At 47.8% G+C, this 17,856-nt stretch overlaps 1 protein-coding gene across 3 annotated transcripts in view; it reads right to left on the bottom strand.

The window, feature by feature from the left end:
• LOC133956654 (serine/threonine-protein kinase BRSK2-like) overlaps positions 1-16,105 on the bottom strand; it is a 67,385-nt gene extending 51,280 nt beyond the window's left edge. For all 3 annotated transcript variants that reach the window (XM_062391910.1, XM_062391893.1, XM_062391902.1), the window contains exon 1: positions 15,738-16,105. In XM_062391910.1, the coding sequence (XP_062247894.1) occupies positions 15,738-15,831 (94 nt within the window). In that variant the 5' untranslated portion in view covers positions 15,832-16,105. The remainder of the gene's footprint in view (positions 1-15,737) is intronic.
• Between the last annotated feature and the right edge of the window lie 1,751 nt (positions 16,106-17,856).

Here is a 17,856-nt window from a genome sequence, read left to right as displayed (position 1 = left end):
GTGGAATTGATCCGACTGTCAGAGACTCTGTCGGCTCCTCGAGTTTCCAACAATCACAACGAGTCGTTCAACACAAAGAAACGATCGGAGGAGTCGACATAAAGAATCTGGCGGAGAGAAAAATCTAATGTTTGAGTTTCTGAAGCTTTCAGGAGACAGTCTGGATATTTGATCTCTTCACAGTCGAAGTAAATTCAAGATGTCATGTTACATGTTTACCATCAAACCTCTGTGTTCTGTACAAGAAGAACATGTAGTGATGAAGATGATCCAGGAACATCCAGCAGCTTAATGAATCACGACTCTAAGGATGAAACAATCTGCTCAACTTCACGTTGATCATTTCTATTTGTGTTTAACTTGAAAAGGTTTAGTGTTTCCCACAGGATTCATTCAATCTATGAAGGCAAAGTGAAACCTCTGCCTGCGAGTAACTGTCACAGGGAGGAAGTTCAACTTCCAGGAAGCCTTCTGATTGGACGCAGGACGAGTCATCAGTGTTCTACAGGAAGAGAAAAGACAAAGAGGACTGCAGCCCCGCCTCCGGCTGCGAGAGCCACCAGCCTGCAGCCACAGAGCAGCAGGAGGCGGCTGAGGACGCACGAGACGCTCAAGACAGACGTCCGAGTTGAGACAACTCAAACCACCTGTGTCCTGTGGCACCGGCTGCTTGCTGCAGACCTGATGGGGACATGGACCCTCTGGGGTCTAAGGACACGTCTGTTCATCTAAAGTTAATATTTCTGTCTTTCTTCATTTGTGTCATCAATAATAAAACTAAGATACGGTCCAAACTTGTTCGTTAGAGTCTCAGCTCTCGTATGCATGAGGTCTTGTGAAGCTCTCACTCGAAACCCTGCACTCACACTCTGACAGCCGTAGTTTGAACAAAGCTGAGAATGTCCTAGAAAATTATATAAAACACACAAGTGTCGTGATGTTAGTGTAAACATCAAGAAATCAAGAAAAATCCCTGAATTAATGACAACAGGCGACCTGACCCACAAATAACTGATGATGATAATAATAATAACTGTGTGTGTGTGTGTGTGTGTGTGTGTGTGTGTGTGGTGTTTTTCATGTGAAGGTTTTATGTCTCTGCCCGTCAGCTCATCCATATATTTTAAAATGGTTAAAACAACATTAGCAGTGTTTCCCTCTTCAGACCCTTTCAGTTCAATCCGACTGGAACCAAACCTCATTAATGGTTTTCATTTAAAACTCAGCCATGATATCATTTTATTGAACATCTCAGGCGTGAAATCAGTTTTATTTCTGCCTGAAGCGTCGACGTCTCGCTGCAGCTTCTCCACAGGCGGCCGGGCCGAGACCAAAATCCATCCGCTCATATTTTGGGTCAGTTTAAAAATGAGACGGGCGCCGTACGAGAGTAAAGATTGAAACAACAATAAAAAGATTGAAACAACCATAAACAGGACAGAGATGGCGACGGGAGCAGCAGCTCCAGGGAAACTGCTCTCCTGGAGAACATGTTATCATTTATTCATTACAGATGTTGGGCTGCGAGGCCCAGAGGCTGCACGGCTTAATGACGAGGGCTGGAGCCGGATAATGAGAAAACACTGTGAGAGGAAGTGAGACAATAGAGGAACAATAAAAAAAGACTTCTCCTGGATTCTTCACACAACATGTTTTCTTGTTGTCTTACAGAGATAAAGAAGAAGATCAGGTCAAGAGGCACAGCATCGCTCTGTGTTTAGCCTAGCTTAGCATCAGAGGCGTCATTAGAACAAGACAGGCACAGAGAGCTCACAGCTCAGCCGGGGGGGGGGACGGGGGGTGCAGTGGAGCAGCAGCATGAACGTAGGATTCAATTAAACCAGGTCGACACGGATCAGAACCTCAGAGGACGGTTTCAGCGTCGTGTGGAATCCAGAGCTGGAGGAGGAACGACCCAGTGTTAGAGAGGTGTTCCTAATAAAGTGCTCGCTCAGGATAATTGCAACGAGGCGTCCAGCTGTGGGGACCTGAAGACACTCAGCGGGGGGGTAAACTCCTCCCACCACGTGCCTGCAGGCGTCTCACGGCCTGTGAGGTTCCTCCTTCAGCAGCTCGGAGCAGCTCTGACCTTCAGGACCAAACGTTCTGACCTTCAGGACCAAATGTTGGAGACCAGGACTCGTTTAACATCTGGTCTTCTTCAGAGACGTGAACGTGTGATGTCTGATACTCGTGGCTTCAGGGACACGGCCTCACCAGGTTCACTCTGCTGAGGAGGTTTTCATCTGCTTCGTCTGAATGTTTTTCACTTTCTCTAACGTTGTGAGACGTGTTTTGACATTCTTATTTCTCAGAGAATAATTCATGGATCTGGATGAAAATAATCTATCATATTTAGAGGTCTGGTCTCGATGAGTTTGTTTGATTTGATCCAAATAAAGATCTAGTGAATTAAAATGTGGTTTTATGAGGGTTCCAGCTTGTTCCAGCTGCTGTGAGGTAACAAATGGAGCCAGAACCACGTGAAGCTGAGATAGAGAAAGTTCCCTCAGCTTTTTCTCAGGAGACTGTTGAGGTTCTTCAAACTGTTCAGGTGAATCTGGGCGACTGGGACGTGGAGGACAGTGAAGACGCTCACTCTGCTCAGCTCCTGGAGACTGAAGCGTCTTCAGGATCTCAGTCAGGCCGCGGCTCCATCCTGTGAATTCATATCTGAGTCCTGAACATTTCAGATTTTTGCCGTGTGACACAGTGAAATATGAATTGTGTGTAACTGTCGCTGTGCTGAACATAAACGTCCTTTTGTTGTCTTCACTCCAGAGACACAATGAAACGTGTGACAGCTTCATCCTGAGCGTCTCACAGGTGAGACACTGTGAGGACACCTGAACCGAGCGGCCGCTGCCACTCGAGTGTGAGCGATGGTTTAATGGAACTTTTATCACTGCGCTCGGTCGGAGGGATTAACGTCGCTTTGCCTCTAATGGCTGCTCCTAAATCACTGCCAACAGGGGGGGGCTGAGCCACAGGGGACAACTGAGCGCCCTCACACACACACAGACACAGACACACACTGACACAGACACAGACACACACACACACAAAGTGGTTCTGCTACACAAAGACAGATGTTTGTGTTCTTCAGGTTTCACGTCACGTGTTAGAAACCTCGTCCACACGTCCACTCGCTCTCTGAAGCTTCCACACATCGTCCTGCTGGTTCCTCTCATGGACTCACTCTGACATGTTACCAGGAGGCTGCATGAGAAGATCCAGAACATGTCCAGAGTCACACTCAGACATTTGATCTCACATAGAGAACCTGAAGAACACATCAGGAACATGTGAGGAACACGTCAGACTACAGAGCAGATCTGAAAGTGAAGCTTCATCTAAACTGTGAGCGTTTTAGATTCAACATTTATGAATTAGGTGAAAACTGTTCACTTCACTGGTTGATCTGGAACAAAGAGCTCGTTAAAAAAGACCAATTATTAATAATCTACATGCAGAGTCTGAATTCAAATTGAATATGAACTAAAATGTGGTTAGGGTTAGTGAGAGAATAAATAACATATTAAGTCAAATAATAATAAATTGGGACTTTAAAGGAACTGATGAGTCAGGATTTTTGCTGCTGACGTGTTGAACCGAGCAGGAAATGATTAATGATTCATTCTGGAAAGCTCATAGTGTGAGGACTTGTTGATATAGATGCTTCTTATGAAGCCACTGTGGACGAGACGTCATTACACTGGTCCCATCACTCTTCAATACAGCTTACATCAGCTGAACACCCATTAGCCTCCCAGTACCCGGCCGACGTGTCAGCGGAGGACGTCTCTGTCGGGATTATCAGAGTTTACCCTAAAAAATAAACAGCTCAAAAATATGTGACTGTAAACAAGGAGACAAATGTCCCTCCACTCAGCCGAGCCCAGATCCTCTTACTGGGATGTGTGTGTGTGTGTGTGTGTGTGTGTGTTTGAGTGTGTGTGTGTGTGTGTGTGTGAGAGCTGTCAGTAAGCAGAGCATCATAAATCCATGCATCATTACAAACAGAAATAAACTCAGTATCTGTGTCAACTGCACATTAACTCCCTGTGAACAACAACAACACAAATCCCAGTCTGACATATGATATCGTTTTATATATATATCAGCACAGGTAGGATAAGACCAGCACAGGTAGGTTAAGACCAGCACAGGTAGGTTAGGACCAGCACATGTAGGTTAGGACCAGCACAGGTAGGTTAGGACCAGCACAGGTAGGTTAAGACCAGCACAGGTAGGTTAGGACCAGCACAGGTAGAACCCTGAAGTTAAGTTGCTTCAGTGATTTATTGGCTGAATGATTCAAGCATCAAGTATTTAAAGTGAAATCTAAAGAAGTCAAAGAACAGGGACCCAGGTTCAACGTGGTCCTGGTGTGTCTCCGGCTGCTGGTTGATGTGGACTCAGCCCAGAGATCATCAGAGGAAACAAAGAGGCTCAGAGTCGAGGATCCTCGAGTCCATTCAACACTTTGGAGAGTCTCCTCTCTCTAATCACAGCTCAGCGTTTCCCTTCAAAGGATCACATTGTGGGACAGACAGAGCGCCGGCCAATTAGGCCTGACCTCCCGTCGACGAGCCTCAATGGGCCACGAGCAGCTGGCAGAGGGAGGCGGGAACAGATGGGCGGCACCAACACGGATAAACAGGCCACGGAGCAACAAGATCAAATATTCCACTTAAACACTGTGAACAATTACTCCAGTCCGTTACACAACAGGAAGTGAGGCGGTGCATCCAGGCCTGTCGAGAGTCTGACTGACGCAGCACATGTTTAATCTTAATTCAATCTAAAGTCAGATTTTACAGAATCTAATAAATTGAATCCAGATGAGAGACGTGAACGTGTCCCACATCACCTGTCAATCACCTGCAAACACCATCAGTCCATTGTGTCAATCATCTACTGTGGACAAACGTGTGAGCAGTGGTTCAGCTCTTCCTCTGCCTCTGCCTCTTCCTCTTCCTCTTCCTCTTCCTCTTCCTCTTCCTCTTCCTCTTCCTCTTCCTCGGGACACAGACACTTGAAATGCTGCATCGTGGCAGAAGACAAATCTTCTCGTAATGAGACTATTTATCTTTATTTATCTTTATCACTCCATCTACTTGTTTGTCTCATCTTTAATTCAGAGGTTTTCCTCCTCCAACATTTCACCGATGCATCTTCATAGAAACTAATGAGAAAAGACCGGTGGGGGGAAATAATACATATACAACTGAAATGTTCTGTGTCAGTAATAGTCACTAGTTTTTGTGTAAACACAAAGAGGAGATATGAGTTTTTTTCCTCGAGTGTGTTATAAAGGATTTTTGTGAATGTAAAGTTCTGCAGATTTAAAAGATGAAAGTCTGAGGAGCTGCATATGGAAGATGTCTCTTCCTTCATGTAAATGGTGGATCTCTTTTTCTTTTCCTCTGCTGCTGAACGAGGGAACTCGTCGTTGTCCCACAGCCTCACATCTAATTGGCTGAGCCTCGCTGTCAATCAAGCCTTAATGACTAATCAGGACCAATTACAAACGATGACATCATCGGTTGGACCTGTTTTCAGGCCCGGGCGTCAGCCGGTGGATCATCACACGTTTCTCTCTTTTCTTTTTCATCTTGTTTCTAAATATCTTCTCGTTCTCATCTGATCTTTTTCTCCTTCTCTTTATTCGTTCATAACTTATATCTCATTGTTCTTTTTCTGCAAGCTCTCACTTTTCAATACCCTCCCTCCCTCCCTCCCTCCCTCCCTCCTTCCCACTCTCCCGCTTCCATCCCTTCCCCCCCTCGGCTTTTATTCATCCTCCACCATGCCTGCCCCTCCCCCTCTCACTCTCTCTTTCACTCCATCCTCCACTCAGCCCCGCCCACCTGCCTCTTGAGTTCTAGTTTTGCTTGAAGCGTCGTCTTTGTCTGCTTGTGTGTGTGTGTGTGTGTCTATGTATGTGTGTGTGTGTGTGTGTGTGTGTGTGTCTATGTGTGTGTGTGTGTGTGTGAGAGCGAGAGAGAGACTCTGAGATACTGGGTTGTATTTTTAGCTCAGGCTCTTCTCTCCTCCTCAGAGAGTCCAGAGGATCTGACCTGCTCCTGTTTGCCTCCCCCAACCCAACCCAACCCCACACACACACACACACACACACACACACACACACACACAAACACACACACACACAAACAGACACACACGTTCCCTCCACCACCAGTACCCAGATCTAAATACCAGCAGCTTTAAAGGGAAACGACTCAAAACTCAAATTCTATCCAGTGAGATTCTCATGACCTGATGTTTCTTCCTCTCTGAACTCTCTGCATCGTGAAAAAATATAATAATAAAAAGTCTTTGTGTTTCATTGACGTCACATGACACAGAAAACCAGCAGCGACTCCTCACATCTAAGAGAAGGAGGAGCAGGAAACACTGAGGTCTGTGCTCGAGGAAAATAAACTGAGCTGATTCATCACCTATCAGAACGCTTGTTACTTGATTTGCAGTTGATTGATTGATTAATTGATTAATTGATTAATTGATGATTGAAAACAAACTTGAAGAGGAAACTGAAGCTGTTGAGGAAACCATGATGCGTTCACTGACACGTACGGAAAAATGTAAACTCTCACTGAGCGATTCTGAGTCTCTAATGTCAGCGGGTGTGTGAACGTCTGCATTCATCCAACACACACACACAAAGACACACACACACACACAGTGGGACATCTGGCGGGTGGTGTAATGGGGGTCATGACCTCCTGCTCCTCCTCCTCCATTACCAAACATTTTAACAACAACCGGCAACTGGACTTTAAAATATTGAAATAAATAAACGCACACAGTTTTGGATCAAACCGGTGAAGAGGAGGAACAACACAACACAACAGGCTCAACACTAAACCTACAAACACACAGCAAACAAACAGCTTCTTCCATTTTGTTTGGTTGAAACCAACAGAGTCACACTGGTCACTGGGATTAGTGGCAGATTAAGTACAGTCCAACATGGGTGGCAGCTCGGGGGGGGGGGGGGGGGGGCACCCCTGCTGAAAGCGACCGCCGCCCACACGTCTTTTGTCTTTTGTTTGCAGAGAGAGGACGAGAGGACAAGCTTAGTGTCCTCACTGAGACTTGATGACACACGATAGACATCATGAAACATTCGTCTTCATCGTTTCACTGAAAGACAGAATCCGTCTCCAGCGTCTTCCTGTTAACACACACACTTAACTACACTTGATTCTACAACTTCAACTAATTAAAATCCCACCGCTGATCCAGGAATCCGAATAATAAAGTACAAAGATGATTTTCAGATTCTAACTGTGGTCATTAGATTCTGATGTGTGTGTTCTGTGAATGAGTTTAAACTGCTATGGAGGTTAAAGAGATCACCGCACTCGGTAAGGTCAATCTTCTGAGGATCACAGAATACTGTGTGTCTAACACACACACACACACACACACACACACACACACACACATACACACACACACACACACACACACACACACACACACACACACATACACACACACACACACACACACACACACATACACACACACACGCTCTCTCGCTAGTGTTCGCCTCTTTAGCTTCGAGCAACTGAAACTGATATTTATCATGAGGTAATTTAGCATGCTCTAATTCATTTAACTGCTAATGCATGACCTCGAGGTACGCATCATTCACACCTGCAGTATCTCACACTCACACACACACTCACACAGACACACACACACACACACACACACACACACACAAACACACACTTGCATTCAGGTAACCATAGCTACTCAATGCGATGAAGAGAGAGTTTCACAAATAATGTATAACAGCCAGGACCCCGTTTCTCCCCTCAACCAATACAGGCAACAACAGTAAGAAATGAGTGTGTGTATGCGCTTGTGTGTTTGTGTGTGTGTCTTTGTGTGTGTGTGTATGTGTGTGTGTGTGTGTGTGTGTGTGTGTGTTTACTGCAGAGAGGCTGCAGCCGGTCTCTGCTGTAATGCAGCACTGCAGCCTCACACTGCAGAGCTCCCTGAAAATACTGCAAGATACAGTGCACACACACACACCCACACCCACACCCACACACACACACACACACACACACACACACACACACACACACACACACAGAGAGCTGGGGGCCATAGTACCTGCCAGCACTACCAGTAAAGTGAGGATAATAGCGTTTCTCACGCCCCCGTCGTTGCCCCCGCCCCTTAATCTGATTATGCCACATGATTGGTTGTTTCACTGCCGGCTCATCACACGCGCTGCCACCGACCAACCATCTGTGGACCGGACCCCTCTTGGTCAGGACGGGGGTTCGAACCCGCTGACAGAACCAGAACATCCAACAGCAAAGAGAGGAAGCTGCAGCCGGTCCGCGGCCTGCCCCCGGTGCTCATGGGTAATGCTTCAGTGTGAAAACCTCATTAAGGTTTTGTACCTAATGGACTTTGCCTCCGTGACCGTGTCCTCTTCCCCGTGAAATTCCAAAGTGAAACTGCTCGGTGCCCGAAGCACTCGGCTAGAAGTGAGAGAGTTTATTTATCTCACACCAGATCAGGAAAGTCCTTATTGTCAGGAAATGAAGTGAGGGTGGAGTGTGGGCAGGGGGGCGGAGCCGAGCGCGTCACATGGTTCATTTCCCCTGATGCACTGCAGGACGCTGCAAACGCTGACTCAGGGGGAAAAGTCCAGATTGGTTTTGGAAGCAGATGAAAGAGAGTTTGAGAGAGAGGGAGGGAGAGAGGGAGATGTGGGGGGGAGAGAGAGAGAGGGGGGGTAATGCTCAATGTCATTAAGGTTATTGGCTGCGGAGCCTCGATGAGTTTATCTGGAGACAGAACCAATTCCCTTTAATACCAACTATCGATCAAGGCCTTTAATCGGAATCTGTTGAATACGAGGGGGGGGGGGGGGGGGGGTGACATCACGCTGGTTGAACCATCTGACCGGACAGGAAGTGGTGCAGGACGTCCCTCACGAACCTGAGCTGGGGACATCCAGTGTGTGGAGGTCAAACCCATCAGCCCCCCTGATGACCTCATCACGTCTTCACGTCTTCAAAGTGTCCAACAGTCCAGAGACAGAGACATTCTGACATCACACTTCATCAGCCCTGTGATGGAGGAGAGGACGCCATCGTCCCCCTGCTGCACCGTGTCCATCCAACGTCTCCATCTCAACAGCTGCTCAATCAGGACGATCAGATGATTGGACGGACGGAGCCCAGCAGGACATCCAGAACTCATTCCCCCCCGACTGATCCACAAAGACGTCGTCAACACCAGATCACCTCAGTGAGCTGGGCTCCGTCCCCAGCAGGGGGCGACGTGGTTCCACACGTGCACGTGGACATATCGAATTCATTCATCCTACAAAGTTAGAGAAACAGCCAATCACAAGACGGTTATCAAGCTGTGAGGGAACCTACGAGAACATGATGAACGTTCCCCACTGAGCAGAGAAGTCAATCCTCCGGAGGTGAGGGAGGAGGAGGAGGAGGAGGTGGAGGAGTTGGAGGAGGTGGAGGAGTTGGAGGAGTTGAAGGAGGTGGAGGAGGTGGAGGAGGTGGAGGAGTTGAAGGAGGTAGAGGAGGTGGAGGAGATGGAGGAGGTGGAGGAGTTGAAGGAGGTAGAGGAGGTGGAGGAGGTGGAGGAGTTGAAGGAGGTAGAGGAGATGGAGGAGATGGAGGAGGTGGAGGAGTTGAAGGAGGTAGAGGAGGTGGAGGAGGTGGAGGAGTTGAAGGAGGTAGAGGAGGTGAAGGAGGTGGAGGAGGTGGAGGAGTTGAAGGAGGTAGAGGAGGTGGAGGAGATGGAGGAGTTGAAGGAGGTGGAGGAGGAGGAGGAGGAGGAGGAGGAGGTGGAGGAGGAGGCCAGGTAGTTTCAAGCACAGGAACGAACCTGCAGTCGTCCAACACAACGAGGACTGAACCCATCGCTCTGTCTGATGTGTTGTTTTCAGGACCCTGAGTTTACGTGTATGATTAACCATGACATTCATGCAGATACAACCACACACACACACACACACACACACACGCACAACCACACACACACACACAAACACACACACACACACACACACACAAACACACAGATGCATTTTGGCGTCTGTATCTTCAGCCCCCTGAATATTTTAGCAGCAGCTTCCTGACGTGCACTGGGAGACTCGTTAATGACAGTGTGTGTGTGTGTCTGTGTGTGTGTGTGAGTGTGACAGCCACGATGACGACAACCTCCACACGAGGTGTCGGAGAGCTCGAGGCAGGAGGAGCATCCCAACGTGTGTGTGTGTGTGTGTGTGTGTGTGTGTGTGTGTGTGCTGGAGATGAGCATGTTTAAATCTCAGCATCTCTCCGTCCACACAACCACACACACACAACCACACAACCACACACAAACAAACACACACACACACACACACACACACACAGACGTTGCTCCCACGCTTCCACTGATGATTTTGATCTGAACCAGTTTAGCTTCCTGCTCCTCATCATTAATTCACTCAGCACTTCTCAGAACGATGTTTATTAGAATCTGTGGATTCATGAGTCTTCAGCCACAGAAACAGAAACAGAGCCGGTCACCACTCGTTTCTGATGCTGAGCAGATTCTCCAGCTCCTGAAGGCAAACGTGTGATTTCAGCTTCTATTAATAAAACCCTCGACCAGGCAGACGAGTCTCTGCTCACATCAGAATATTCTCCCCTTCCTTTTGTTTTTTTTTGGGGGGGGGGGGGAGCTGTGGATAATCTTTCAGACGGAGCTGGGAAGATGAAAATCCTGCCGCCTGAGATCGAGCTTCAGCCCTGACAACCTCCGAGAGAGAGAGAGAGAGAGAGAGAGAGAGAGAGAGAGAGAGGAAGAGGAAGAGGAAGAGGAGGGGGGGTTGAGGAAAACATGAGAGCGGTAGAGATGCAGAGAGAGAGATGGGGGGTAGTTTCTCATTCATTGTTTAATGGCTTAGGCCTCCTCCCCCCCCCCCCCCCCCCCCACAGATCTGGAGCGAGGACGTCCAACCACAGAGGAGAGCATTCCTCTGGTTGCCGTGGTAACCGGGCCCTCAGCTGGGGGGGCGAGGGAACGAAGAGAACGAGGGATGAACTGTAGAGGAAGACGAGACCCGTCTGCAGACTTTGACTACCAGCAGTTTCTGTTTCACACACACACACACACACAAACTCCCCACAACTGCTGGAACACACAAGCGCTCAGATTCACGACACATTGTGTTGGTGGTCTTCTTCCTGAAGGAGGTCACGTGACCGGAGCCTGACGAATCAGCATCAAGAGATTCTGAGCGTCATCGTTTCCAAACGTCTCCGTTTCCATTCGTCCAATCAGCCTCAAGGGTTTTCAAAATAAAACAGGTCCATGAATTATTACAGTCAAATCACAACACGATGATCTAAATGTTCCGGCTGCTTTCTGATCAAATTACAATTATTAATTTTATAGATATTTTGACGTCTTCTTCTCACTGATGAAGCTCAGATATAAACACGTGAGATCATCTGATACAAAGGTTCTTTAATAATCCTCCATATTAGAAATACGAGACTCTGGTCATTCTTCAGGATTTACTCTGTGTCTTTGTGTCTTTGTGTCTTTGTGTCTCTGCTCTAAATCACGTCTGTGTTACTTCTCTCGCTCTCTATGCAGATTTGTTGCCATAAATATTTTGTGTATTGTTTTATGTTTAATGCAGCAAAACCAGCAAACACTGCAAATCCTCAAAATACAAGGCATCTTTGTATGCAAATCCACACACACACTATATATACTATATATAAATGTACTATATATATAAAGATATATGTATGTTTATAAATATATATATACACACACACACACACATATGCAGTGAGAGTGTTACCACCTGCAACCTGCTGATAATGAAGCTGTATTTCAGGCACCTAAAGGCAGCCATCTGTGCTGGGGGTCTCCCTGCTGCCTACACAACCCCCGCTGAACACACACACACACACACACACACACACACACACTGCTGCACTCCTCCACAGGGACTGACGGATGTACAGTCTTTAGGATGTTTCACGTCAATAACATGACACTTTTCATTATAACACTACACAAACACACTACACACACTACACACACTACACACACTACACACACACACAAACACACACACAGACACACACACAGACACACACACACACACAAACACACACACAAACACACACACAGACACACACTGGTACAGTTTGTGGGTATTGACCTGTTGGGTTTTTGGGGTCGATCAGTGGAAGTTGCTGAGAAATGTTAATGATTTTTTATTTTGTAGACTTTCAGGGACGTTGTTAGGTCTTTATCATCAACAATCAAACAAGAGGAGCAGTGGGAGGAGCAGAGGGAGGAGCAGAGGGAGGAGCCGAGGGAGGAGCAGAGGGAGGAGCCAAGGGAGGAGCCAAGGGAGGAGCAGCAGGGAGGAGCAGCAGGAGGAGTGAAGGTCGGCGGCTGCAGTCGACTTCGCAGTGATCGCCAAGACAGAAAAGAGCGGCCATTGTCACAGGAAGGAGGAATGAAACCATGACAACCCTCCACACTGTTAGCCGGCACTTCGAAAACGACCCCCCCCCCCCCCCCCCCCACACACACACACACACACTAGCACACACACACACACCAGCACACATGAAAACACACAGACTAATTGTTCGGAGTCAGCGCAGCCTCTCGTCATTCAGACACGCACCATGAAGGCTTTGTTCCAGCAGAGCTCCACCTCACAGGCTACACACATGAAGGGACACACACCAACACAACTTTGTGTTATTTCAAACAAACCTCGAATCATTGTTGAGTTTGTAAAATGACGGAAAAGTTTCCAGGTGAAAAAATACACAACTTACTCAGCTTTTATCAGATATGACTTTTTATGAAATCTTAGTTTTTCCTGTTGTTGCAGCTTGAGACTCTTTAACGTGATATCAGATATTTGATTGACACCTGATTGATCCGTCAACAACGTGTCCGATCATTTCATCGTTCGGTCCGACGTCACGTTCCCACGGGATCATTTCTTCTTCTGCAGTAATCGATGAGTTGCTCATCAGAGGCTCAAATATCTACAGCTGCTTCAGCATTTTAAAGCAACACAAAGTTGTGTTTATACAAAAGCTTCAAACTAACATGATGCTACACAAACTTACAAAAGGTAGAACGCCATGTTTGCCACACAGCGCCCTCTGGAGGCCTGGAACTTCACGGTGTAACTCTGGTGCACCGTGCTGGAACATTAGGAACTGCTTTACGACATATACGTCAAAGGGCCGCAGCTAACAGCTAACAGCTAGCAGCTATCAGCTAACAGCTAGCAGCTATCAGCTAGCTATAAGACACTAGCTGTCCACGCTCTGTGTGGACGTCATTAGACAGAAGAAGAGAAACGAAGAAGAGGAAAATAGAAAGTGAGCGAGTAAGAAACCGAAGAAGAGTGAACATTATGACTGTTTGAGTTCAGAAATCAGAAAATATTGTTGACGGCCGTAAAAAAAAATCAATGTTCAGCCTGTTTTTATGAATCAAATATTATATACTGTAAATCAGGTTCTGAATGTTACGTGAGAGAAAAACAGTAAAAGCTGGAGTTTGGTGAATTTAACTGAAATTGAAGATTTTTGACTCACAACAGAAGAAAGTGACCTTTAAAGATGTTCATGTTGATTTAAATGTACACACACAAAGACACAAAGGGAAATTTAAAACTAAATATGGATTATTATGATATCTTCAATCAACTAATCTCAAAGAAAAACATGTTACCGAAGAAATCTCTCCAATCTCAAAAATCTCAAAATTACCACTGCATGAAAAGAATTATGTTTAAGCCTCAAGTGTCTCGTCCACAGATTCAGATTCTTGAATTAATCCAGAAAGAAGAAATAGAAATCACATCTGCAGTTTGAACCCACGTCACTGTAACTCGACTCCATCAGAACCATCATGTGATTAACTGTTACGAACCAACTTGATCCAGCCGGCTAATTGGTGAGTTATGAATTATTCACGGTGAGCGATGGAAGCCGTGAGCCTCTCCCCCCCCCCCCCCCCCCCCCCCGGAGGCACAGGGAGACACCTTGATGGTCTCTGGCGGAGTGTGATCACAGATGGGGAACCTGGCCCCAGTCGACCACACGGCTCTAACGAGAGGAACTCAGGAGGTGAGTCTGTCGCTCTGGAAACTCACAGACACAGAAAGACGTGAGAGGACGACCCAGCAGCAGGAGGAGGAGGAGGAGGAGGAGGAGGAGGAGGAGTCTCTACAGTCGTCTTCAGCTGCCTCAGTTTGAGATGTGGAACAAAGCACTGGTTTTAACAGCTTGTTGCTGGTCTGATCGTTTTACAGACTGAACTCTCACCACAGACACTCGTGTTACTCCCACTACGTTCGAACTGGGAACCTCATCACCTCTGCTTCACATTCTCCTGGTGTCCTTACAGCCGGTGGAACTGGGACGTCTGTGACGCTGCTGGTTCTGTTTCAGTTTGAAAACTCTGAGAACAAACAGAAACCGACTCGCGACCTCATGACCTCTGGCTGATCGGGTCGGACTGCTGGTTGTGTTCATGCAGAAGAGGATTCAAACTGATTTGGAATCAAAACTCTAACGTGGACCGAGATCGATTGAGTTTGAAAACACATTCATCTGCATATTTTACTTGATGTTTGAAGGAATATTGTTAATTTCCGAATCCAAATGAAGCTACCAGACGACGATCGCTCCCAGAGCTCAAACTTCCACCAACATCACCCCACTTTTAAGTGTCCTGGATCCACCCCTTCCCCTGCTGGTCTTCATCTTCTACGTGTCCGGCTCCTCCTCTTCATCCTGAGATGTTTGTGTTCTTCCAGTTTCACGTCCGTCACGTGTTAGAAACCTCATCCACACGTCCACTCGCTCACTGGGAAGCTTCCACACATGGTCCTGCTGGTGGTTCCTCACTCTGACAGAAAAGCTCCAACTGGACCATTTGAAGATAAACTCGTGAAGCCAGGGAAACCAGTGAAACCATCACTGCTGACGAGACCTAGAACTGGAGCTGAGCAGATTGTTCCTTCACCAAAATGACTCATGAGAAGTCAAGGTGAAGATGATGAAGATGATGAAGATGATGATGACGATGAAGATGACAAGTTGCTCTTTGCTGCAGCTAAAGAGCAAATAAAAGTACAGGGCCGAGAGAGTGTGTGTGTCTCTGTGTGTGTGTGTGTGTGTGTGTGTGTGTCTGTGTGCAGCATCACTCTGCAGCCTCAGCAGAGACCATGTGACAGACGCTGCTACAGAGGAATTAAAGACAAGAAAAAATCACAAGGGCCGAATATCAGTGAGAACTTTCTGCCTGACGACAAGGATTAAAGGCACACTACCATCTTCATCACTACCATCTTCTTCATCATCATCAACTACAGCATCATCATCACCTGCATCACCTTCAACACCCCCACCTTCATCCTCATCATCACCACCACCTTCATCGCCCTCATCATCACTTTCATTAATTTAATCATCATCACCCTCATCATCATCATTCAGACCCCCCCCCCCCCCCCCCCCCTCACGTCCCTCAGTCAGGAGCCGTGTCTACGCTGCTCCTCTCCCGCATACAGATCACGCAGAGCCGCTGTGTGATGTCAGCTGCGGATGATGCTGAGGAGAGTCCCGCAGCTGGGGGGGGGGGGGGGGGTATTCACTAACCTGTCTGTCCTTTGCCCAGCGTCTTCTCCAGGCGGTACGGTCCCACATAGTTGGCGTAATGGCCGCTGTTTGCGTCCTTCCCCGACGAGGACATGTCTCAGTCGTGCGGGACCCGTTTTTTTTCTTGCGGGTGTCAGAGAAGCGCAGTCCCGCGGTGGAGCTCTCCTCGCGCGGCGTGCCCGTGGATCTGATGCTGCTGCGTTAATCGACTCCCCCTTCTGCGTGCGCGCTTGAGTGCGTTCGCCGGTCGTGCGTTCGTATGTGTCCCCGGTCCCGCGCGGCTCTGGTGCGCGGTGCGGCTCAGTGTGCGGGATGGAGCCCGCTCGTCATGGTGCTGCTGCGGGAGGAGCTGCGCTGCGGCCCCGCTGGATGAGAGCTGGAGCTGGGACAGGACGGACTCTGCTGCTCCGTCAGTGCGCGTCTGTGTCCACCACCACTTCCGCTGCTGCCTTTCACAATAAAGGCACAGAACTGCTGCAGCTCCAGGGCCGGAGCTAGAGGGGGCACTGACCCCAGCTGAAATCTGAGTTTTCACACCTGAGCTCCAGATCAGATCCAGAAAATCATCTCCAGAGTTCGTGTTTCACAGCTGAACAACACAGCAGCAGATCCTCTTCATGGTTCAGGTGAGAGGTGGAGCAGCCGGACGCCGCAGACACAGACAGGAAGTGACCTGTTAACTCTGCTGCAGAGGTCACATGATCATGTTCACATCACCTGACACGTCGTCAGCTCTCTTAACATCTTCATCTGTGTGTGTCAGCACTTCTTCACCAGAGATCTTTGTTTTAGTTTCTTCATGCTTGTGTCACAACAGCCCCCCCCCCACCCCCCCGCTCCTGTTAACACCTGCTAACTCCTCTAACATCTAGTCCTATAATCTCAAATTGATAATGTCTTTACAAGTCTTAACTCAGGATACTGAACACAAATATAATTAATAATTTATCATAAATTAATAAAGTAAAAATACACATTCATAATAACTACATTATGAATATGGATGAACGAAAATGTTTGTGATCTTCTCACATTTGTACATATTTTAACTCGGTATCAATCCTCCCTTTGGCTTTGTCTTTGAGTTGTCAGAAAGTTGGGGTTTTAATTTGAAGGCCAGTTCGTCTAACTTCCGGTGCTGAGCCATACTGTCACAGCTGCTTGGATAGGGATCGCGCATGCGCACAGACCGTGAACGGCAGGGGTCTCTGAATGAGTCCAGGTGATGGAGGAAGATGAAGGAGGAAGATGATGGAGGAAGATGATGAGAAGAAGCTGCACTGTTAAAAACTTCTGTCAAGACATTTCAAAATAAAACAGATTCAGGGTTTGAGGTCACGACAAAGTTTTATTTGAAGTCAGATTGAATTTTAGATAACCAAACTCCAAATAGTGATTAAACATGAAGTCATTTATTGTCAGTGTGTGTGTGTGTGTGTGTGTGTGGTAAACACACTGGGACACTCTCACTTGATTAAAGCAGCGGTTGGTGACACCGAACATCCATCAGTCTCATCACTCCTTCACAACAAAAGCCTTTTGACCCGGCACGCTCACTGGCAGATGGAACCCCCCCCCCCCTCAACCACCCACCCACAACCAACCCCTACCCCTCCTCTTCATCTGCCCCCCCCATCTTACCCACAAATCCGAGTCCCTAACAAAGACAGGGAGGGTGGGAGGGGGGGGACCTTGCTGCCATGGGACGGCTTTACCGCTAAATGACTTCCTGTTAATTAATGTAAAGCCCCGCCCTCCATCATCGACATAGGAGGCGGCGATGACCCCCCCCCCCCCCCCCCGTACGCGGATCAATCATGACATTTCCAGATCCACGGCACCGGGCTCTCCAGCCGGATCTCTGCCCTCTGAGTCCCTGGAGGCCGTGGACCGACTGACAGCTGTGGACGGCACCGTGGACACAAAGCCAGGGCAGCGTGCTAATCACCTCCATGAGGAATAATCTGCCATAATCACCCGGGGCTCCGAGGAGAGGCCGCACGTCCGATACCCACGTGTCAACAGCTGAGCGTGTTGTGGTCAAGACGACCGGATCCTTACCAGCCCCAGAAGTTCCTCTGGAGACGATTCAGCGAGAGGAACATAGTTTCAACAGGTG

Source organism: Platichthys flesus, chromosome 1 (assembly GCF_949316205.1).
Source record: "Platichthys flesus chromosome 1, fPlaFle2.1, whole genome shotgun sequence".
Classification (NCBI taxonomy): domain Eukaryota; kingdom Metazoa; phylum Chordata; class Actinopteri; order Pleuronectiformes; family Pleuronectidae; genus Platichthys; species Platichthys flesus.
This window is presented reverse-complemented; position numbering and strand designations above follow the sequence as displayed.